Consider the following 22,808-nt stretch of genomic DNA (forward strand, 5'->3'; position numbering starts at 1 on the left):
TGCTGGGTGCTGGCCACGGGCTCTCCATGTGTGAGCAGAACACAGAGGAACAGCCAGTGGCAGGAGGGGCCAACAGCACAGTCCACGGCCACTTCCCCGAGGGAAGGTAGAGGGTCGGGCTGGAGAACTGCAGGGGCCACCAGTCGGCTCGTGGGTCAGGGAACAGCCTAGGGAGCCCTCATTGATAAACACCTTCCTCTTCCTCCGCTTCTCCAGAGAGCAGGTCCCAGGCGTGGGTTTGGGCCCAGGCATTGGTGTGGAGGGTGCCTCCAGGAAACAGGAGAGAGGACACCGGATGGACGGGTTTCCAAGCTGGCCACCCGTGGACAACGGGGCTCAGACTGGCTCGGCCTCGGGAAGGCCCGGGGGATGCACCCGGAAGGCTGGCAGGCAGACAGTTTTTGTCTGACTTCCATCACCCAATGATTGACACTTGCACTCCCACCCCTATCTCCTCCTCCCCCCACCCCCCAGGTTCCTCTGGCTGAGCAGCTCCCAGAGCTTCAAAGAAAGCCTGGAGGTCGACCCACAGGGTTTGAGGTGCCAGCAGGGAGGTCAAGGGGACATTCAGCACCAGATTGAGGACAGTTTCCACTTCTGTCAGAGCAGGAAAAGCCAGGCAGGGAGGGCTGCTGGCCAGGAGAGCGGGGGAAGGTGGGGTGCGGGGGCAGGTGGGGTGCGGGGGCGTGGAAGGACTTGGTGCTGTGGGAGTCGGAGGAACCAGGACAACATGAGAAGTGGGAGGGCAGACGAACACATCTGCAGTGCACGTCTGCGGGCTTAAAGGACATTCACGGACTCCGAATTATACCATGGACACATGACAGTTTGTTTAAATAATTCTTTATTGTTGAAAGTATTACATGTCCCACTTTTTCCCCCAGTGACCCCCTCCAGCCCACACCCCTCTGCCCCCCAGCCTTCACTATCCTATTGTCTGCTGGACACAATGAAATTTGATGTAGGGTTCTGAGCTGGGAAATAAGATGTTCTGCATAGACAATCACTATATACCTTTTATTCTTTCTACTGGTCACAGTGCATTAGCCACGACTCCCAGCCTGACCTGGGAAAGGGGTGGAGGGAGGAGCCATGATGGCCAAAGGAAGCATCTCATTTCTCCTGGTAAACGTGGCATTCGCGGCAGGGTTTCTGCAGATGTCCTTTATCAGGTCTAAAGTGCCCCCCCCCTTCCTATTGTAGTTTGCTGGGTGTTTTTACCTTGAACTTTGCATTTTGTTGAATTATGTCAAATGCTTTTTCTGCACCTATTGATATGATCGCGTGATTTTTCTTTAGCTTGGAAATGTGACTTTTGAATGAAAGTCACATCCTCGTGGCTGCTGGGAGGAGAGAGGGAGGTGGTTGGGGGTGAGGAGACGAGTGTGGAATTGGGGAGGTCCCATTTGAAATGCCTGGACCACTCCTAGCTAGTGACCCTGCAGATGTGAGCCAGCGGGGGGGAGGGGGGGGTTCTGCGGGTGGCACACAAGGGGTGCTGTTTCGGGAGGGGCTGTGAGGAAGAGGCAGGGAGGAGGGCACACTGAGCCCCAGGCCGGGCTCGGCAGGTGCTTGGCAGGTGGTGTGTGCTTCTGAGAGCCCAGTGAGCAGCTTGAATGCAGGGACTGGTGAGTGGAGCCCCCCGGCCTCAGCAGGAGCAGGACAGCCCCGGAGGATGCAGAACACACTGGGCAGCAGAGCCGATTGCAGAGGACAGAGTGGAGGCAGGCAGTCGGGACAGGAGGAAGCATGTGGGTCCTGAGGCCAGAAGGTCGAGGGCTGGAGGGCTGCTGGGGATGCAGAGGAGAGAATGTCAGACTCACAGGCAGCCCCGCCGAGGGCAGGGGCCAGCTCGTTCCCTCTCCTCTGCACCACTCTCGTTTTTGAAGTTCTCTATCACAGTTTGGAGAGTTTTAGGCTCACAGCAAGCCTGGGGTAAAGGCAGAGATCTCCCACACACTCCTACCTTCCCATTAGCAGCATCCCCACATCTGTCACAATGGACCCGTGGTCACCCAGAGTCCACAGTGGGCATCGGGGTTCACTCTGTGTCCATTCTCTGGGTTTGGGCAGATGTATGATGACGTGTGTCCGTCATGATGGTATCACACAGAGTAGTTCCACCCATTCATCCCTCCATTCACCCCCATGGCAACCCCCGATTTATTACTGTCTCGGTAATTCTGTCTTTTCTAGAACATCGTAGGGTTGGAGTCACACGGTGCGGAGCCTTTTCAGATTGGCTTCTGTCCCTCAGTCACAGGCATTTCGTGTTCCTCTTCGTCTGTCCATGCCTTGATAGCTCATTTCTTTTCAGCTGAAGAATCCATTGTCTGATGGTCCCACGGTTGACCTGCCACCTACAGAAAGGGCATCTTGGTTGCTTACAGGTTCTAACAATTATGAGTGAAGCTGCTGCTAACTGTTGTGCAGGTTTTGCGTGGACAGTCGTTTCCCCTCACTTGGTTTGCTGGGTGGCATGGTAAGAGTATGCTTCGTTTTGCAAGAAACAGTCAAACCCGTAAGTGGCTGCACATCTTCATTTCCACCAGCAGTGAGCGCCATCCCCAGGGCCCCTCTCCTCACCAGCACCTGGTGTGGTCAGTGCCTGGAATTTGGTCTTTCCAATCGGAGTGCAATGGTGGCTCACTGGGGCTTTAATTTGCATCGCATTGCATTTGCCCGATGGTGGCACATCCTTTCCTATGCTATTCACCACCTGCATATCTCCTGTGTCTATTAAGGTCTTTGGCGCTTTTGTTAATCATTGTTCCTTTTTTCAATCTCAACCTGACCCGATACTTCAGACACAAATTGGCTGGGTATGTGGTGTGTGTTCCGGTGTGTTTTTTAACCCTGTTTTGATTATGTACGTGGCGTGTGTTCTGTCTTTTAAAAGCCCTCCAGCTCCGACCCCACTTCCCCGATCCCAGTGGAGAGGGATCTACATTCAATGTGCTCAGTGAATTCCCATCAAGCTTGGGCCTCCACCAGCCGACAGAATCACTGCCGGCAAGGTCACTGACCACTGCACTTGACACATCCGATTGTCTGGGATGGGCCTCACCTCACGCATCAACACCCCGAGAGACAAAGGACTTCTGTGGCTTAGCCTCCAGGGCAGCCCCGAGGGCGGTCCTCGGGGAACGGCGGGCCTTGGGTCCCCAGACCACACACGGGGGGCCACTGGCCACCTCTCTTCTGCCCCAGCCCAACACCCCCTCAGTCAGAATCTCTTTTGCTCAGTCTTCAAATACACCCCCAAATCCAGCCACCTCTTCCCGCAGCTGCCCATGCTAGCCCGCCTCCAAGGCCTCCGCGGGCTTCCATGCTCCCCGCACCACCATCTCTGGGGACAGTGGCCCCAGGGACTCCTCCAGATGTCAGATGGTGTCACTGTGGGATCTGGAACCAGCCCCGATTCCAGATCCCATCGCAGCCGGCTGGAAAACCTAAGGCGGACGCCCTCCCGCGCCCTGGAGTCTGACCCCATCCCTCCTCCCTCCCCTGCCCGGCACTGTGCCCTCACACTGGCCACGGGGGGGGGGGGGGGGGGACTGCTCCCCGACACAACCCTCAGGGCCTGGGGACACGTGCTGGCCCTGCTTCGAGCCCCGCTCAGATTCTCTGAGGCTCCCCGATTCCCCACCTACCCCCCCTTCCTACTGCCCTTTCCCCCCATGCTCTCATCTCCCTCACACTGTCACCCCACCACTCGCGGGGGCACCCCAGCGTGCACAACAGTGACCGACACAGCTCGGAAATACGTTTCCCAAGGCGTACACCCGGGGAGGGGGGCGAACCCAGGTCCCCGGGAATGGGGCGGGGGGCTGCACCTGGCGGCGGCCCTGCCCAGGTGTGCGGGCGGGCGCCGGCTGCTGTGGGACCCCCTTTCCCCTCGGCCCGCGCAGCAGCCTCCGCTCCCGGGCGCCCCGCTGATCCCGCCCGGGCACCCCTCTGGCCCCGACCGCTCCGCCGCGCGGTCCGGCGCCCTCGGGGTTCACTTTCCTCTGCGTGTGCGCGGAGCAGAAGCGCTCGGAGGCCACGCCCACATATCCCCGAGAGCCAATCCGGAGCAGGGGCGCGGCTGGTGGCACCAATGGTGGAGGCCCTGGGCCCGGATTGGGCACGCCGCTGTTGTGGGCGGGTCCACAGGGGCGGATACGGAAGCGGCGCTGGGAACCCGGAGGCAGGTCGGGGACCCGCATGGCTGCGGCGCGGAGGCACGGTAGGCGCGGGGCGGGGGGCGCGGGGCGCGGGGGAGGCCGCCGCTCGGACAGCTCTCGGCGCAGGCCCGGCCCACGTCCCGCCGGACTCCACACCCGGTCCCCGGTCGCGTCCGGATCCGCAGCCCAGCTTTGGTCCGAGGGGCGGGGGCGGGGGTTCAAGGCCCGTGGGGACCCCAGGACCGGCGGGCCCCGCTCAGGAGTAACTGTCCTGGGGGCGGAGGGCGGGGCTGCAGGGGTGACTTACCTGGACACTTCGCGACTTAAATGGCGGTGCTCGCATTTCCCTGCAACTTAGGCGCCTCGCAGGGCACCCAGTAGCGATTGAGGGACCGTGTGTTTACCCAGCGCCAGCGGCGGCGCGTCGTCGCCATGACCCCGCGACCACCGTCACCATGGAAAAGGGACGCTTCCTGGGGCCCGGCGTCCGAGACCCGGGGCTGGCAGCCCTGCCTAAGTTTAAGGTCGCGGCCTGATGACGCCACGGGCGTGGCCGCTCCAACCACCGCCTCCTGTGGTGGCAAACGTGACTCGTGGGGTGGCCGCTGTGGAGTTCGCTCCGCAGCCGCGACTTGGGCAGCACAGGGTTGTGAGCGGCCGTCCCCGCGCTGCGCCCGCCTCCCGGGACCTGCTCCCTTACATCTGGATGTTGGTGCCTCTCCACCCGGTCCCCCCCTGGCCTCCGGCAAACACCAGCCTGTTCTCACCGTTAAAACGGAGGATAGCATTCTGGCCCTTTGAAATGAAAAGCCAGGGGCAACTATAGTCAATAAGCATTTGCTTAAAATGAGAAAAGGAGACTGATGTGTCAGCGAGGCAGAATGCGGGAGCAGGAAGTGCAGCGCCCCACCACCCGCCCATCGGCCTCCGAGGAGCCCCCTGTGCTCCCTGCCCTCCCAGGAGCACAGAGTCGTGGCTTTCAATTGCCCGGTCCGGTGAGGCCCCAGAATGGACGGACAGATGTGAGTGACACCCACCTACGTGCCATGTCGCACCGTCTGCGGGATGGCTGTGCAGTCACACGGTGCGGGCCCTGGGAGCAGGCCTGACCCAGGGGCTGGCGCACCCCCTCCTGCTTTCCAGCCTTTTGATCGGGGTTCCCTCTGCTTCACCCAGGTTTTCCTTGTTTCTCGGACTTCATTGTTTCCTGCCTTCAGTGCTCTGCCCTGTGCAGGAAGTTACTGGAATCTGAATGCACCTGGTCCGCCTCAGCGGGGTGTTGCTTTAGACCGGTGGTCGGCAAACTGCGGCTCGCGAGCCACATGCGGCTCTTTGGCCCCTTGAGTGTGGCTCTTCCTAAGCCTTAGGAGCACCCTAATTAAGTTAATAACAATGTACCGACCTATATAGTTTAAGTTTAAAACATTTGGCTCTCAAAAGAAATTTCAATCGTTGTCCTGTTGATATTTGGCTCTGCTGACTAATGAGTTTACCGACCGCTGCTTTAGACCAGTGGTTCTCAACCTTGGCTGCACATTAGAATCGCCTGGGAATCTTTTTAAAATCCTGATTTCTGGGCCTCATCCTCCGGAAATTCTGTTTCTTTGTTACTAACGTTGTGGCCTCACCCCATCACAAAGACGCAGAATTTCCAGAGGATGAGGCCCAGAAATCAGGATTTTAAAAAGATTTCCAGGCGATTCTAATGTGCAGCCAAGGTTGAGAACCACTGATGTAGAGAGAGGGAGAGACAGACAAGACAGACAGACAGAGAGAAACAACGATGTGAGAGAGGAACGTTGTACACACTGCAGCGGGGACTGAGCCTGCAGCCAAGGCACGTGCCCTGACCAGGAACCAAACCCGCGGCTTTTCACGGCACCGAGCAGTGCCCCACCACTGAGCCACACCAGCAAGGCCACACCCGGTCTACTTTTTACAGCCTTGGCCAGCTCACTGAACTGAGATGACTGAAACCTTTCTTATCTTCATCAGTCAAAGACACATCTTCCCCAAAACCAGCCTTCTTTTCTCTGTTGGAAATGGGACAGAATTGTGGAGTGGAGTTAGGCTGTTTGAGAACATTGTGTTTGGAAGCTTGGATTCATATGTCTTCAAAGTGTAAGGTGGACGTGGGAACCGTGTCAGTGCTGTGTGTCTTCTCTCTCTCTTTTTTTTTTAATTAATCTTCACCCATGGATATTTTTCCATTGATTTTCAGGGACAATGGAAGAGAGAGGGAAAGACAGAGAGAAACATGGATCTGAGAGAAACACATCAATTGGTTGCCTCCTGCATGTGCCCCAACCAGGGCACAGGCCAGGGAGGAGCCTGCAACAAAGGTACGTGCCCTTGACCAGAATCGAACCCGGAACCCTTTGGTCCACAGACCGACACTCTATCCACTGAGCCACACCGGCCAGGCTGTCTCCTCCTCTTCACAAGCCCCCGGAAGAGAACTCCACTGGGGCCACACTGGGCTCTGAGCCACACTTACGGGAGTTTGTGGTCGGAACGGATTCGAGTGCTTGGGCTTTGTTGAAGCGTGAAAGCCTGAGGCGTCCTGTCGTCCGTTTTCACACCTTGTGGCTCGGGATGACTTACAATTAGGGAGATGTGTGACGGTGGAGGGCGGTGGCCTGCACTTGCCCTGCTCTCCAAGAGCGCTGGGTCCCACACGGCGGGGAGGACACGGGCCACGTGGGCATTTACGGAAGGGAAGCGAGCACGCGCTAACTCCCGGGAAGTAGACACACAGAACCCGTATTAACCGGTCCACGCGGGAGCTGGGGATGCCACGGGACCAGCCAGCAGCTTGGCTCTGCCGTTCCGGCGGTTCCCTTGGGGGAGGGGGTGGTTGCATCTCCAGAGCAGCACGCTTGCGTTTGGAAAGGACAGACTCAGCTCTGGGCCCCTTGCTCAGAGCGGTGCCGCGGATTCCCCAATCGGTGCCCAGCTCCGGGCTGGCGGGAGGTTGGGCCTGGCAGCAGCACGCCCTGAGTAGGAAGTACGTGTGTTTGAAATGTGCTCTTTTGTGCTGGAAAGTTGTCGCCTGGGAGGTAACTGAAGTGAACCCGGAGGGCCCACGTCCCAGGTGTGGGCAGTGGCTTCCTTCCTGCTCGGACTGCGGGGGGGACTCAGACGGGATGCAGGGCTGTCGGGCAGGCCCTCGTGCTGGCACTCAGAGGAGGCAGAGCGGAAAGAACTCCCTGCACTTGCATCCCGGGGTGGGGAAGGCGTCGGGATCCTGCCATCATGCGGCAGCTGCCGGTGGGCCTGGGGCTCCTGCTGCATTTTGTGGGCGCCCCCCCCTCCCCCAGCTCGCAGGTGCTGGCCCCGGGTGACTGCACAGTTAACTGCAGAGTGAATGGCCCAGCACAGCGCCCCTGCCACCTCCTCACGGGCCTCCTGTCCTGTCCAGACACCTGGGGGTCCTGGGGGGACAGGGCTGGGGGTCCTGGGGGGACAGGGCTGAAGTCCTGGGGGGACAGGGCTGGGGGTCCTGTGGGGACAGGGCTGGGGGTCCTGTGGGGACAGGGCTGGGGTCCTGGGGGGACAGGGCTGGAGTCCTGGGGGGACAGGGCTGAAGTCCTGGGGGGACAGGGCTGGGGGTCCTCTGGGGACAGGGCTGGGGGTCCTGGGGGGACAGGGCTGGGGGTCCTGGGGGGACAGGGCTGGGGGTCCTGGGGGAACAGGGCTGGGGTCCTGTAATGACAGTCACCTTTCTTTCTGGTATTAATATTAGAATATGTCTTTGTTTTAAGTAAATTCTATATGCAATTTAAATAAAACTGCTTTAAGTAATTCTCTTTTTTTGTTTTGTTTTTTTGTTAATTGGTTGCATTTTAGTGTTTGTTGAAAAAGTGCTGAAGAGACTTTTTCCTCAGGATCCACGTGGCCAAGAAAAGAGGGCGTGTCCGCCTGCGGCCTCCGAAACCCCTCCCGAGAAGGAGCGATGCCGGCGCGTCCCCCCGTTGGCAGGTGAGGGGCTCGTAGGTCACGGGGAGTCACAGACGCACACCTGGCTCCACCACGGCCGTCTGTCTGCAAACTGGTCGGATGGACAGGACCGCCGGCCAGCCCTGCGGGAGGGACAAGGGCTGGGGACTGGGTTCTCACTCTTCACAGAATGTGCCTGTTGGGGGCTGAATGGTGTCTTTGGAAACTCACACGAAATGCACACAGAGGGGCGGCCCTGTGAGGACACGGGGGAGACAGCCGCTGCACCCCCAGGAGAGGCCTGGTCTCCACTTCCAGCCGGGACAGAGGGATGTCTGTTGTTGGGGCCCCGGGACGGGGGTTGTCAGCTAGGAGCTCAGTTCTCCGTCCCACGTCCGTGTGGAGCCTCGGGCCCCTGAGGCCGGGCCAGGGCTGGGCGCTCAGGTCTGGAACGTGGTCCGGACGGGGAGCAGTTGGATGTGCCACAGACACGGAGGGGTGGCTGCGCCGTCTCCGGGAGGAATACTCCGAGCCATGCTCTCTCTCAAGACGAGACCGGGTTTCACTCTAAAGTGTTGAAACCGTCGGGGACCGGGGGAAGCTGGGAGCTCTGCCCTGAGGGCCTTCGGACAGCAGCGGAGCACAGGGCAGGAGACTGTCACTACCTCGTGAGAACTAAAACCCTGCCCGCAGCGAAGTCGGAAGGCAAACAGTCAGCTGGAAAAGATGTGGCAGCTCGGGCCTGGGTGAGGGTTCCCTTCCGTCAGGAATCAAGAGCTCGTGTGCTAGTAAGAACATGAGCCACAGCTCCAGAGAGACACGGGCACAGGAGAGTGACGGGCGTCACGGAGAAGATCCACGTGGCTCTTCAGCATCACGCCAGGCTCCCTCTGCTGGCACCGCGAGGCCCACGTGAGGGTGGTCCTGGGACGTTCCCACGAGTCAGGCTGTCGGGAATTTGCTGACACGTGTTAGGAAGGGCGGGCAAGCACTCGGCCTGGCTGTGGGGAGAATCGCTGCGGCCCGTCCACGGAAGGCCGTGGGAACCCATGAAAGGTTACAAGTGCACACCAGGGCTCGGCAGTCACACCTGAGCCATTTTACCTGAACTTGAAGCTCCAGGGCCGGGAACAGGCGTGTTCAAGTTATTCATGACATCATCGCTCAGAGCAGCAGGAGCATGGCGGGAGTCTGCATGTCCGTTCGCAGGAGAAGAGCAGCCTTGTCCCGGGGAAGGCGCTCGTGCCCGCAGGAAGGGGCAGCGCCGGGTGATGCCAGGAGGGGCAGCAGCATGGAGACACTGGCCGCGGCGTCCGGGAGGGGAATGGCGTGTGTTGTTGGCACCCACATGAGTCGCCTGAGGAACAAAGGCAGGAGGACATGACTGCGGGAGCTGCCTCGCGGAGAGGGCGGCGTCCCGCACGTCCGGCGTTTACCTGGCGCCGGGTGGTTTCAGCACCTATTAGCATGTAATAAATAGAATCCTCTAAAGTTGTGTTCATTTTACCAAGCTTAAGGGATCTCACCACCCACACCTCACTGAGAGAACAATAAAGCATGTGTTTCACAGAAACAAAAAAGGAGCCTCGAGAGGAGGTATGAGATAGTGGAGGAAGCAGCGAGGCCGGAAGGGATCTTTTTAAGTCTTGGTAACAGAACTGCTAACTGACGAAGAAGTCATGACTTTTTGTGTTTGGCGAAACTTGGAAGCCTCTGTGACCAGAGGCTTGTGGGGTGGGGCCCAGCGGGAACGGAGTCAGGGGCAAAGGGCATGGATGGGTGCACGGGGAGGGGAGCCAGGGGCTTGCTGTGTTTGTGTGGAGGTTGGAAAAGGCACTGTGTTTGCACGCTCTGGGATTTGGACTGGAGAGAACTTGATGAGAAGCCTGGCCATGGGAAGCCAGCAGGCGTAAAAACCATGACCAACAGCGACTTGGCGGGGATGAGCTCACCGGGCCAGAGGGCGGCTCTGCCCCTGCACAGCCACGCAGCCGCCCGGCCCAGGCCTGTCCCTCTTCCAGGTGCACCCACTGCAGGAAGGCGGGCAGGGTGCACAGGCACAGCCCGAGTGTGGCCACTATGAAGACCCTCGGGCTGGGCGCCAGGGCGGGCCCGTGAGAGAGAGGCTGGTCGGTATTAAGTTGGGCCGGCATGGTGGTGCCCTCCCAGCTGACGCCAGGCCCAGGACGTGCAGACATTCAGAAACGTGTGGGAAGCTGCCCACAGCAAGGGTGGTCACCAGCCATTTCTGACAGAAATTTAGAATCGGCCTCCGTGTATAAACTTTAAAACAGTGGTTAAGATATAATTTGCCAATTCCATGGATTATTATGAAGCTATTGAAAGATTGTAGATTTACAAAATGACAATGAGGTACCATCTCACACCTCAGAATGGATACGTCAACAAAACAACAAATGACAAGTGCTGGCGAGGATGTGAAGAAAGGAACCCTCTTGCGTTGCTGGTGGGAATGCAGACTGGTGCAGCCTCTGTGGAGAACAGTATGGAGTTTCCTCAAAAAATTAAAAATGGAACTCCCATTTGACCCAGTAATCCCACTTCTAGGAATATATCCCAAGAAATCAGGAACACCAATCAGAAAGGATTGATTCCTATTTTCATAGCAGCACAATTTACAATAGCTAAGATTTGGAAACAGCCTAAATGCCCATCAGCAGATGAGTGGGTTAAAAAACTGGTACATCTACACAATGGAATACTATGCTGCTGTAAAAAAGAAGGAACTCCTACCATTTGCAACGGCATGGATGGATTTGGATAGCATTCTGCTGAACGAAATAAGCCAGTTGGAGAAAGATAAATATCACATGATCTCACTCATTTGTGGAATATACTGAATAACATAAACTAATGAACAAAAATAGAGTCAGAGAAAAGAAATATTTTAGAATATAATAAAAGTAATCCTGTTATTTGCAGATTTTTAATATCTTACAACTTTTGTGATATTATACTATGTTAGTACAGTTTGGTAATCCGATATATAAAAGGCTAATATGCAAATCCACCGAATGGCAGAATGACCGGTCGCTATGATGCACACTGACCACCAGGGGGCAGACGCTCAATGCAGGAGCTGCCCCCTGGTGGTCAGTGTGCTCCCACAGGGGGAGTGCTGCTCAGCCAGAAGCTGGGCTCACAGCTGGTGAGTGCAGTGGTGGTGGCGGGAGCCTCTCCTGCCTCCATGGCAGTGCTAAGGATGTCCGACTGCCGGCTTAGGCTCGGGGAGCAGGCCTAAGTCGTCAGTCAGACATCCCCTGAGGGCTCCTGGACTGTGACAGGGCACAGACCGGGCTGCGGTGCCCCCCACCTGAGTGCACAAATTTTGTGCACTGAGCCTCTAGTATTATTATATTTAAAATCTTTTTTTCTTGAAAAAAAGACTGTAGATTTAAATATAATTTATAACATTCACTTTTGAATGATATTGTATGTATAATATATAAACAATATTAATATATATACAATATTATTCAAGCGTATGATATATAAATGTTTTATAATAAAATGTGCGCATGATCCCATGTATCTGCATGTGTGTCTATGTCTGTGTCTGTGTACACACACACGCGCGTGCGCGCACACATGCACTGTGTATATGGGTTGTTAGTGTCCATGAAGTTCCAGAAGATTATGCCACCAAAATGTTGAGACTCATGTGATAAGGATGGGTGTGTTCTGTGGAGTATTTTCTGCTTCCTACTCGTTAATTAGTTATGTCTTTATGTCATAAGAGCCTGGAAGTTGACATAATAAGTGACCTGATGTGAATGTAAATGATCATTGAGCGTGCCTTTCCTGGCCGCGTGGGTCACCGACTCGCTCTAGCACTGGGGGGGCGGGGGGGAGGTGGGGCAGCGCTGAGCTGGATGGAGCTCACTGCTGTGGGGCTCCCAGGGAAGGGTTTGGAGGAGTGCGATGACCCCTGTTGTGCCCGTTTCCTCCTGCAGGTGGCGGCACTGGGCCCCTGCCTGGCGGGCGGCTCTACACTGTGGCTTTGCCTCCTGAGGGCTATGTTCCTGTTGCTGCCCCTGCCCAGCCCGAGCCTGAGCCCGAGCCCCCCAGCTGCGCGGATTCTGCGGATTCCGAGGGCTCCTCCAGCAGCGAGGGCGTGGCAGGTGAGAAAGCATGCTTTCCCGACCATCCTGTTTGGGGCATTGATTTCATCTCAGTTCATCGTTAGGGGTGAGCCTGTCCCCGTACAGCCACAGTGGGCGGGCGAGATTGCAGCCCTCTGCGGTGTGATCTTAGCTGCATCTGTGTCACTACTGTCTTGGTTTCCTGTCAGTTTTTTCTTGCTTCTCCAACACCTGACAAGGTCTGGGCGGGCATTTCCGCTCTGTCTGCTCTGCTTTCGCTGCCTGGTCTCCGGTCACAGGCGGATGCTGCCCAGGAATTGTCTACCTGAGAAGCAAAAGGGTAGCTTTTCCTCTGAGTCATCATCCAGACTTGCTGTAGAGCAATGGTTCTCAACCTTCTCTAATACCGGGACCCTTTAATACAGTTCCTCATGTTGTGACCCCCAATTTCATTGTTACAAATTGAACATAATTAAAGCATAGTGATTAAACACAAAAACAGTATGTAATTATATATGTGTTTTCTGATGGTCTTAGGCGACCCCTGTGAAAGGGTCGTTCAACCCCCAAAGGGGTCGCGACCCACAGGTTGAGAACCGCTACTAGAGGAGTGCGTGTTTTCAAACAAAACCTGATCCAGCTGGTTTTCACCAGGTGGAAGCTGGAAACTGTGCTCGGGCCTTAATTAGCTTGAGTATTTAAAATGTGGTTTTCTAGCTCATTGATCTTCCTGACTTCCCAATTAAAGGCTCAGAAACCACAAAACCGAAAATGGAGTCGCCAAGGAGTCACAGAGTCATCTTTCCGGGTCTGGTTGAAAATCTTTAGAATATAATTATTAGGTAAATAGATGATGCCATACCACACTGCACTGTTTTTTTAAGGATAAATGGCTTTGGTGAGCAGGCGTCGGCCCGAGGGCAGGTGTGCAGGGCCCCGGCTGAGACCGTGCCAGCTGTCCCAGACCAGCGCCCCGTCCCAGCCTGCTCCACGGACAGAGCTAGAGTGACGGCCTCGTAGGAAACGGGACGATGACGGCACCAACTGGACACATGGATCTCCTATAAGCCGTGTGCTCCAACCCCTACCAGCCATCACGCTTCCTGTGCCAGGGCGGGGCACCGCCGCCTCCGGAAAGGGGGCTGGGGGCCGGGGTGGGCCTGGTGCCGGCGTCTGCTCTGACAGTGGGCATTAGAGCAGACGATTTCTCTAAAATGTAAAGAAAAGGGGAATTGAGTACCATCTATTCCATTTAAGTTGCCATAGTAACCTGGCAGAGTCAGTGGTAACTTTTGACTACACCATTATTACAAGTTACATTTTTATACGCTGTTTGTGAGGCAAACCCTCCTGTTAATTGATTTCTTCCTGTGTTGCCGGGTGCATGGGGCCGTCAGCATGAGCCTTCAGCGTGGTGTCTTCTCTCCCGGGGGAGCCGGCCCATTTCCCTCCACAGGCCGATTCCACAGCTCAGGACAGAAGTAGGGGCCACACCACATGGTGGACACGTCCTGAGGGTTATTTTTCTAAAATGAAAAGAAGTTTTCTTCCAACAGCAATGTTATTTTTGAAAAGTCCCGTTTTATAGACGATGACAAGATGGAACATGTCCCCAGAGGCCCACAGCCCAAGGCAGCTCAGGTCCTGTACATGCCTCCCCATGCGTGTGGTACACAGCATGCACGCCTCCCCATGCGTGTGGTACACAGCATGCACGCCTCCCCATGTGTGTGGTACACAGCATACACGCCCCCCATGTGTGTGGTACACAGCATACACGCCTCCCCATGCGTGTGGTACACAGCATGCACGCCTCCCCATGCGTGTGGTACACAGCATGCATACCTCCCCATGTGTGTGGTACACAGCATACTAGCCTCCCCATGTGTGTGGTACACAGCATGCACGCCTCCCCATGCATGTGGTACACAGCATGCATGCCTCCCCATGCGTGTGGTACATAGCACGCATGCCTCCTCATGTGTGTGGTACACAGCATGCATGCCTCCCCATATGTTTGGTACACAGCATGCATGCCTCCCCATGTGTGTGGTACACAGCATGCATGCCTCCCCATGCGTGTGGTACACAGCATACATGCCTCCCCATGTGTGTGGTACACAGCATGCACGCCTCCCCATGCGTGTGGTACATAGCATGCATGCCTCCCCATGTGTGTGGTACACAGCATACTAGCCTCCCCATGTGTGTGGTACACAGCATGCACGCCTCCCCATGCATGTGGTACACAGCATGCATGCCTCCCCATGCGTGTGGTACATAGCATGCATGCCTCCCCATGCGTGTGGTACACAGCATGCATGCCTCCCCATATGTGTGGTACACAGCATGCATGCCTCCCCATGCGTGTGGTACATAGCATGCATGCCTCCCCATGCGTGTGGTACACAGACTTAGAGGTTGCCCCTGGGTCGCGGCCGGTGTTGTAACTGGATGTTGCTCTCAGTGTTATGCAGGTTTTCCCTTTCGGTGCATAGAGATGTATTGATACCACTTTTTAAAACAGCTGGGACCTATTTTATGAAACCAGCTTGTTAACTAGCCCCCCTGCCCAGTTGAAAGCATCCAGAAGTTTCTAAGGTGCCTCAGTGAGTGCCAGTGCGTCACTGTGTGGTTGGAGGTGGGTCTCGGATGGAAAGCTGAGACCCCACACGGCAGCTCTGCCCCTGGATGCGGGCTGTTGACAGGCTCTTTGGGCACGCTAGCGAGTGCGCCCCCGGAGGCGGGGTGAGGAAGTGCGCTTTCCAGCAGGGACACCACCAGTCTCTTACGTTTTAGCCCAGTGATTCCCAAAGTGGGTGCTACCGCCCCCTGGTGGGCGCTGCAGCAATCCAGGGGGGCAGTGATGGCCACAGGTGCATTTGTTTTAACTTTTTTGTATTACCTTTCTATTCTGAGTTCAATAAATAGTTTCATAATTTCAAACTTCAATGTTTCTAATTTACACCTTTCTTTACTATATTTTACGAAAAAGGTAGAAACATTAATACATATATCTTTCTGTTTAATTGCTATTAAAATTTAAAAAATTTAATTTCCAGGGGGCGCTGAGTAGTATTTTTTCTGGAAAGGGGGCGGTAGGCCAGGTAAGTTTGGGAACCACTGTTTTAGCCGATGGCTGGGGAATGCCTGTTCCCTGTGATGTGAGGCGTGCGCGTGAGCCTAAGAGCTTCTCACACAGGCTTCACTGTGGATCTCTTCACACTTTTTCATGGCAAAAGGCACAGTAAACAGGGTTGAAAACAAAGGAGCAAGGTGGGAAGTGATACTTGCACATTCCCTGGTCGATGAGCTAATTTCCTTAAAATAGAACAAACCGGGGAGGCAAGGCTCCCCATGGGCTGGGCAGCCGGCCCCAGATGGGGAGGCGGAGGGGGAGCCGCCGGAGCGGCGAGGGCCCCAGGCCTCCTGTTCCAGGCTCTACATGGTTTCCAGTTCCTCTCAATGCATTTCCTTACAAGGCAGACCCACCCTTTAAAACAGCGCTGCCCTTTATCCTGTGCCTTCGCTTGAAGCAGCTGTTCCTTTCCCCGATGCTGTTATAAACACTCCATAGCAGACCAAGTTCCCGCGCACACACGGCCTCGACTCTGCACCTGGCTCACCTCTCAGACCCCGTTTCTCGCTGGCCGCCCGCCGGCCTTGGGGTGGGCGGTCCTTCCTGCAGGACGGACCTTCGTGCAAGAGACGGCTGTTTCCCGGCCGTTTCCCGTCACAGCGCAGAGGTTCCCCACGCGCGGGTCTTGTCTCCAGCCACTTTCTCCTTCCCCGTCCGAAGTGGGGTCAGTGCAGGTGCCTCCCTGGCGGTCAGTCACGGGGCCCCGTGTCCCTTTGGCCCTTCTCTTGTCACTCACGTGCCTTCCATGGCCACCGCTGTGAATTCACATCCCTCCTGAGTCCGCCTCCTGCGGGCCGTGCCTGGGGCTCCTGCCCTTTCACTGTCCTCAGCTGCACTGAGCCCCACGGGCCCTGCCACCCGGCTCCCCACCCTTTGTCCTGTGTGGACCTCACGTCCATCCTCAGTTCCTGAGGCGGGCCCTCCCCACCACCCTCGGCTCCTTCCTCGCTCAGTGGGGCCTCCCTCCCTCCCTCCCTCCACCCCACGTCCCTCCCTCTCCAAACTGTTCTAGCTCCCTCCCCAGCCTCCAGCAGACGTGGGCCTGCCCTCTGCTCTCTGTCGTGGTTGTAATCGCTGCAAGCACCTCTGAGAGAAAGCCGCCCTCGAGTTCTGCCTGATGCCAGACAGTCCAGTTTCTCCCCGTATGAGTCCTGGGTCCCCAGAGACTTCCCGGAACTGGAGTTCAGAGCAGTCGGGAGCTTGTGTCTCCCTCCCGATTGAAAAAGACAACCACATCCTCAGTTGCCAGCCCTTCCCGCCCGCGCGCCTCCGTACCTCTGCACTTTACTTCTGCACCTCCTCTGAGTCTTAGTGTGCTTTTCTCTTTCCTTCTAGTTGTAGAATTTCCACTCAGCCAGCCTTCCTGTGGTTCTGGATGATGTCCGTTTTGTCTTTCAGTTGTATTTTTGAAATGGTTGTGCGAGGCAGCAATTTCAGGTGTTTACATATGCCGCCATCTTGGTTTCTCCAAAAGGCAGCATCTAGTCCAGCCCGATGGATCGGTTCAGTGGATGGAGCACCGGCCTGCAGGCTGAAGGGTCCCAGATTCGATTCCCATCAAGGGCACATGTTCTTTTTTTTTTTTTTTTAAATATATTTTTATTGATTTTTTACAGAGAGGAAGGGAGAGAGATAGAGAGTCAGAAACATCGATGAGAGAGAAACATCGATCAGCCGCCTCCTGCACATCCCCCACTGGGGATGTGCCCGCAACCCAGGTACATGCCCCCGACCGGAACCGAACCCGGGACCCTCCAGTCCGCAGGCCGACGCTCTATCCACTGAGCCAAACCGGTTTCGGCTAGGGCACATGTTCTTGATATCCCCAGGGTGGGGCCTGCAGGAGGCAGCCGACCAATGATTCTCTCTCATCACCAATGTTTCTGTCTTCCTCTCCCTCTCCCTTCCTCTCTGAAATTCATAAAAAAAATATTTAAAAAAGAAAAAGGTCAAGTCTCCGCTCCAAGCTTGGTCCCTGCCTGCAGGCGCCGTCGCCGGAGCCACTCAGTGAGAAGGTTCAGTCCTCGGCGCTGCCCCAGCTCGCCCTCCTCCCACCCTGTGCCTCCAGCTGGGCCCGGTCTGTGGGCCCCAGTCTGACCTTGCTAAGTGCCTGTGACAGGATGCGTTAGGACAAAACGTGCTGAGTTGTAGGAAGGCAATAGATTGTCCATCTGAAGCACCTGATGTCATTATAGTTAACACCTGACTTGGTACACATGGTTTCGATCAAGGTGGAATGTCAGTTCCTGCTGTTACTTGGCCCCTGGAGCACCTGGAGGCTGAGGGACATGCCACGCGCCTTGGTAGCCTTAGCGCTGAATCCGGAATAAAGCTCTTCCTTTAAGTCGCTGCGCTGTGTCCGCGTGACAGTGCAGCTGCAGGGCGGCTATTTCGGGGTCTGTTTCCACTACAGCCTCATCAGGCGTGGGTGCCAAACAGTGGCAGAGAGACTTCTGACAAACTGCGGGTATTTTTAAAATTAGCACGTGTGCGAGGAAAGGTATGTTTGGGGATGGCAGCTTTTCAGAATGAGTGAGCTCCTCGGGTTATAAATAGCCAGGCCTCTGGCTCCCTGAGTAAACTTCCGGTAGCTTCGCTTGTGGCTGCGGGTCCCAGGCAGGTGACAGGCCAGGAGGACGAGGGGGTGTGGGTGCTGGAGCACCTGGAGCGTGTGACCTCCTGTGCTCCAGCTGGAGGGAGGGATGTCAGGGAGGTCAGCGCCTGGGCAGTGGCTGGAGGAGCCTGTGTTTGAGGGCAGAGCCTTTGAAGGGCAGAAATGATAGGAATAAAGATTCCAGCTGATCCTGTGAGGCGCGGTGTGTCCCCTCCGGGCTGAGCGGGCTGTGCGGGCTGTCCGGGCTGTCCAGGCTGTCCAGTCCCATTCAGAGGATCTGAGGGCACCACGGCCTTGTGGGGACAGTGCCACCTGCCGGCCATGGCCATGAACTTCCTCTAAGGCAGTGGTTCTCAACCTTCCCAATGCTGACCCTTCAATACAGTTCCTCATGTGGTGGTGACCCCCAACCATAAAATTATTTCCGTTGCTACTTCATCGCTGTCATGTTGCTACTGTTATGAATCGTCATGTAAATATCTGATATGCAGGATGGATTTTCATTGTTACACATTGAACATAATTAAAGCATAGTGATTAATCACAAAAACAACATGTAATTATATATGTGTTTTCTGATGGTCTTAGGCGACCCCTGTGAAAGAAAGGGTCGTTCGACCCCCAAAGGGTCGCGACCCACAGGTTGAGAACCACTGCTCTAAAGTCTGCTGGAACCTGCTGACAGAATTTGGGAGGCACTGGGCGGGGCCTGTGCTTTGCTCAGGAGGGCGAGGGCAAGGGCGTGGCTCTCCCCCCCATCCCCATGCCCATCAGGTCGGGTCACAGCCCAGGTCACAGCAGAGCAGCTGCAGCCACGCCGCTCCAGGCGGTGGACTTGGAGGGCCCAGGCCCAGAGTGGGAGCCGAGGTGCAGCAGGTGCTCACACCCACTGTTCCCGCCGCGGGTGCTGGTGGTACAGCGCATTGTTGATGGTGTGGGTGGCCGTAGAATGAAGGTTACTCCCGACAAAACTGCAGCAACTGCATCCTTAAAACCACACTGTACGTCACGATTGCATTAACTGTGCACATATCTTCTCAACTGATGGCCTTTGGGGTGAAGAAGGAAACTTTATTCAGTGCAAAACAGCTCAAAGGTGACACAGCACAGCTGTGAGCGGCCGGGCCAGGCCCTCTCCCGTGGCCTGTGCTGCGCTGCTCCCTGAGACGTCCCGCCTCCCGCCTCCCAGGTTTCCCTCCGCCAGGGACTCGGCCAGGGAAGGGAAGGGAAGCTGCGCTCCGGCCGGAGGGGCTGCCATCGGCTGAGCCCCAGCCGCTGAGCAGATGTCTGTCCCTCGGTGCAGGTCTGACAGGCCTTCTCTTTCTAAGAACAAGACGGCTGTTACTTAGCCTCATTGTACGTCTCAGAATCCTGGGTGGTGTAATCGGTTGAGATACAGTTGAGAACTAAATGTTTTTAATTCCTGTTCTGCTAAAGTTACAAGGTCCTGATGGGAACTGTGCTAACATGCTTGTTGTGGTGCATCAGGCAGAACATTGCTGACTTGAACTCGTGTTTTATAGATCGGGATCCTCATGACCAACCGAAGAGAAGAAGAATTAGGAAGCATAAATCAAAGAAAAAAATTGGACGTCCCAGCAGCGCTCACGTAGAAGAGGTGGAATCAGAGAAGCAGCAGAGCCTCTTAGAAGGAAGGCTGCAGCCGCGGCACGCGGACGGCCCCGCCATCAGCAGAAACAAGAGGAGGAAACTGAAGAAGAAGCAGCAAATGAAAAGGAAGCGAGCAGCCGGCGTGCTGACGAAAGCCGCCGGCATCAGCTTCCTGTACGCGCCCGGCGAGGGCGACGTGGAGCCGGGGGACTCCAGCGAGGGGGCCGGAGGGGGTGGCTCCGAGGCCGAGGACCCGGGGGACGCGGAGGACCAGGAGGACCGTGAAGACAGCGTGGACGCCGAGCAGGACGGGGGCAAAGGCTCCGACGACCAGGCAGAGGGTATCCTCGATTTTTTGAAGTCAACACAGGAAATGTATTTTTATGATGGTATGTTTTTCCCTGTTTTTCTTTTGGATAATGGCACCTACGTATTTGGAAAAATAAGCAAAAATAGTATAATATTTAAATGTTTAAAATACAAAATAACCGATATTCAAAACAACCATTAGTTTTGAGGCAGAAATGAGAATATTGAAGTTCTTACCAGGACCCGCCAGCGCTTAGCTCAGCACACGGCGGGAGGCACAGCGCCGCCGGGCTCCCAGCACGGTCTCCCGGCTCGTACCCCGACGTCCGCGTTGGAATCGGCTCTATTTCTAAAAAAAAGTGCAATACGCCCAATGTTATCAGGCAAGGAATTTTAATTAAAATAGCTATAATCATGATGTTCAAAAACAGAGGGGAAATTGCAGAATTTCACCAGTTCATTTGAATCTATTAAGATAATGAAATGGAAACCCTAGATCTGAAAAATGTAATAAATTAAAAACTCAAACACGAGTTTAGGCAGCAGATTAGATTCAGCTAAAAGACAGTCACTGGCAGGCCGGCCCCAGCAGAGCGACAGGAGGAGGGGGCGAGGAGGAGGAGGGGGCGAGGGGGAGGACGGGCTCTCAGGAGATCACACTTGGGAGTTCTCAGAGTCCCTAGGGGCCATCAGGCCACACCCTCAGCACGTTCTGGGAACTGCACGCAGGACCGATGCAGGAACCCGCAGCCGGGGGCGCGTGGACGGTGACAGGAGAGGACACGCTGTCCTCAGGCGGCAGCGGGCCCCGCTCCCGCGTCTCCTTGCTGCTCCGAGGCCTGACCGTCTGCAGGGCCGGCGTCCTGTCCTGTCCTGTCCCCCCGCGGCGCCCAGTGGCGTGGAGGCTGCCCCCCTGCCGGTCCCGGAGCGGCGCCCAGTTCCCGGGAGCGGCGGGGTGTGTGTCTCCTGCGGGCTCTGCTCCGTGGCCTCCGGGCCTTGCTCCCCTCGCAGCCTCCGAGTAGGAGCCGTTCTCCTTGGACGGAAGGACAACGCGAGTGCGTCTCCCGGGCCCTGCCTTTGTGTAGGTGTCTCCAAGGGCTTGGACCCCGCCTTCCTGGCCGCCTCGGAGGCGCTGTTGAGGGGCCTGGGCGCTGGCAGCGTGCCCGCCTCCGACCTGCGGGCCCTGGGCCACATGAAGGCGCTGCTGCTCCTGCAGGATCCTGGGGGGCTGCGGCGCGCCCTGCAGGCGTTCGAGGAGCACTGCACCCTGCCGCCAGGTACGCGCCCACAGGGCTCGGTTCACCCGTGGTCAGGAGTCAGGGCCGAGCACTGAGCGGCCTGCAGGGGGCATCTGCGGGGGTGGGGGGGGGACAGCTCTGTCAGCCGTGCAGACACCTGTGGGCTCCCTACTGGGGATCAAGCTCGCAACCCAGGCATGTGCCCTTGACCGGGAATCGAACCCAGGACCCTTCACTCCGCAGGCTGGTGCTCTATCCACTGAGCCACACCAGCCAGGGCTCCCGCTGTGCTCTTCATGTGATGTGGTTCCCAGCGAGGGCGGCTCCCTCAGCATCTTTGTACCAAAGCTGCGAGTCCTAGGTGTTTGAGCGGCCACGCTGGGCCCACGGGCTGCTGTCCACAGGGTAGCCTGTCCAGTGCTTCCTTCTCTGTTGTTCTGGTTTTGTTCTTTGCAGACCAAGCCCGGGTGGTCTCCGCCTTCTTCAGTTACTGGCTCACCCACATCCTTCCTGAGAGAACGGGGGGTGACCCGGAGGCAGCGGCTCCTGAGCAGAGCTGACGCGGAGCAGGCGGCCCTAACAGACGGCAGGCGCTGCGCTCACGCCCTCGACACAAAGACACGAGGCCCCGGTCCTGGGAGGACGTTCCTGCCACGCAGCTTACCCGTGTCCCGTGCTGGGCCGGTGCGAGGCCCCCCCCCCCCCCGCACAGCACAGGCACCGACCAGACACGCCTTGCACCACCGCCCAGTGATGCGGGCCGTCTTTATCCTGTGAAAACGAAAGTGCGCTCTAAGGTGAGGAAGCCGGCAGTGAGGCTGGGTCTGTTTTTATAAAGTTTCAAATGATCTCGCCCCTGAAGGCTCTGTCTCGAGAGTGCCTGTGGCTGTTAAATGCTGTGGTTCCAGTCGTGTGATTCTAGTTGTTGGTTTTGTTTTTTCCCTTTCGCACTCGGAGAAGGAATGGTGTCGGGCGCCGGCCTGCGTGGGGAGCAGGCAGGCTAGCAGCTTCGCGGCCTGAGGCCCGTCGCCTGGTGGTGCGACACTCAGGAGGGCCCTGGCCCCATCCTTGGAAATGGGCGCATCGGGTCAAGTGTCCATAACATGAGGGTCGGGTCGGGGCATTAGGCTCAGCCTCCGCTGTGCAGCCGTCGCTCTTTTTGAGGCTGAAGGGCGGCCGGGGGCAGGACTCCCTGCTGGGAGGTCCAGACGTGACCGGGGCGCCCCATCACCTCTCCTGTCCTATCCTGTGTGCGTTCCTCGCAGAAGCCAGGCCTCTCCGCAGATCCACACATGGGGTGACCCTTTCCGTCCCCGGAGCAGCCTTCTCGCCAGAGTTTTCAAATGTAGAGCCCAGTTGGCCCGTCCCCTGGGGCCGAGGGTGCGGGCAGTCGCTGCGGGAGGCCCAGCCATGGCTCCCGCCCCCGCTGGGGGTGGGGGTGACTACAGTGCTCTCACCGGCCGGCGTGGCTCAGTGGTTGTGCGTCTCCTGTGCACCAGGAGGTCAGGGCGCAGGCCCAGGCTGCCAGCTCCATCCCCAGTGGGGAGCGTGCAGGAGGCTGGTCCATGTTTCTCTCGATGTTGCTGTCTCTCTCTCCCTCTCCCTTCCTCTCTCTCTCAAAAAGTCAATAAAAACATTTTAAAATTAAAAAACTCCGCTCCAGGTGCCCAGCCCACCTTCTCTTTGACA

General features: G+C 56.8%; 1 protein-coding gene and 1 long non-coding RNA gene across 3 annotated transcripts; one reads left to right on the top strand and one right to left on the bottom strand.

The window, feature by feature from the left end:
* Positions 1 to 917: 917 nt before the first annotated feature.
* LOC118650971 lies at positions 918 to 4,698 on the bottom strand. The gene is made up of 3 exons (XR_004966079.1): positions 4,474 to 4,698; positions 1,967 to 2,360; positions 918 to 1,790 (listed from the first exon to the last, which is right to left on the bottom strand). It is a non-coding gene; the product is annotated as an uncharacterized LOC118650971 (long non-coding RNA).
* On the top strand, positions 4,163 to 22,035 carry ERICH1 (glutamate rich 1). 2 transcript variants are annotated; one of them, XM_036299602.1, is made up of 6 exons: positions 4,163 to 4,228; positions 8,016 to 8,147; positions 12,080 to 12,247; positions 19,485 to 19,961; positions 20,967 to 21,158; positions 21,576 to 22,035. In XM_036299602.1, the coding sequence occupies exons 1-6, from the start codon at positions 4,207 to 4,209 to the stop codon at positions 21,677 to 21,679; spliced, it is 1,095 nt and encodes a 364-aa protein (XP_036155495.1). In that variant the 5' UTR covers positions 4,163 to 4,206; the 3' UTR covers positions 21,680 to 22,035. The 2 variants fall into 2 exon arrangements, with proteins under 2 accessions (XP_036155495.1, XP_036155496.1); XM_036299603.1 differs by lacking the exon at positions 20,967 to 21,158.
* Positions 22,036 to 22,808: the final 773 nt, after the last annotated feature.

Source organism: Myotis myotis, unplaced genomic scaffold (assembly GCF_014108235.1).
Source record: "Myotis myotis isolate mMyoMyo1 unplaced genomic scaffold, mMyoMyo1.p scaffold_m19_p_3, whole genome shotgun sequence".
Classification (NCBI taxonomy): domain Eukaryota; kingdom Metazoa; phylum Chordata; class Mammalia; order Chiroptera; family Vespertilionidae; genus Myotis; species Myotis myotis.

Bases quoted from the DNA above. Each gene is read 5' to 3' on its own strand.
- ERICH1 (XM_036299602.1), top strand. From the start codon at position 4,207: ATGGCTGCGGCGCGGAGGCACG. The intron at 4,229-8,015 runs GTAGGCGCGGGG...GTTGCATTTTAG, and splicing joins GGCTGCGGCGCGGAGGCACG to TGTTTGTTGAAAAAGTGCTG. The intron at 19,962-20,966 runs GTATGTTTTTCC...GCCTTTGTGTAG, and splicing joins GGAAATGTATTTTTATGATG to GTGTCTCCAAGGGCTTGGAC.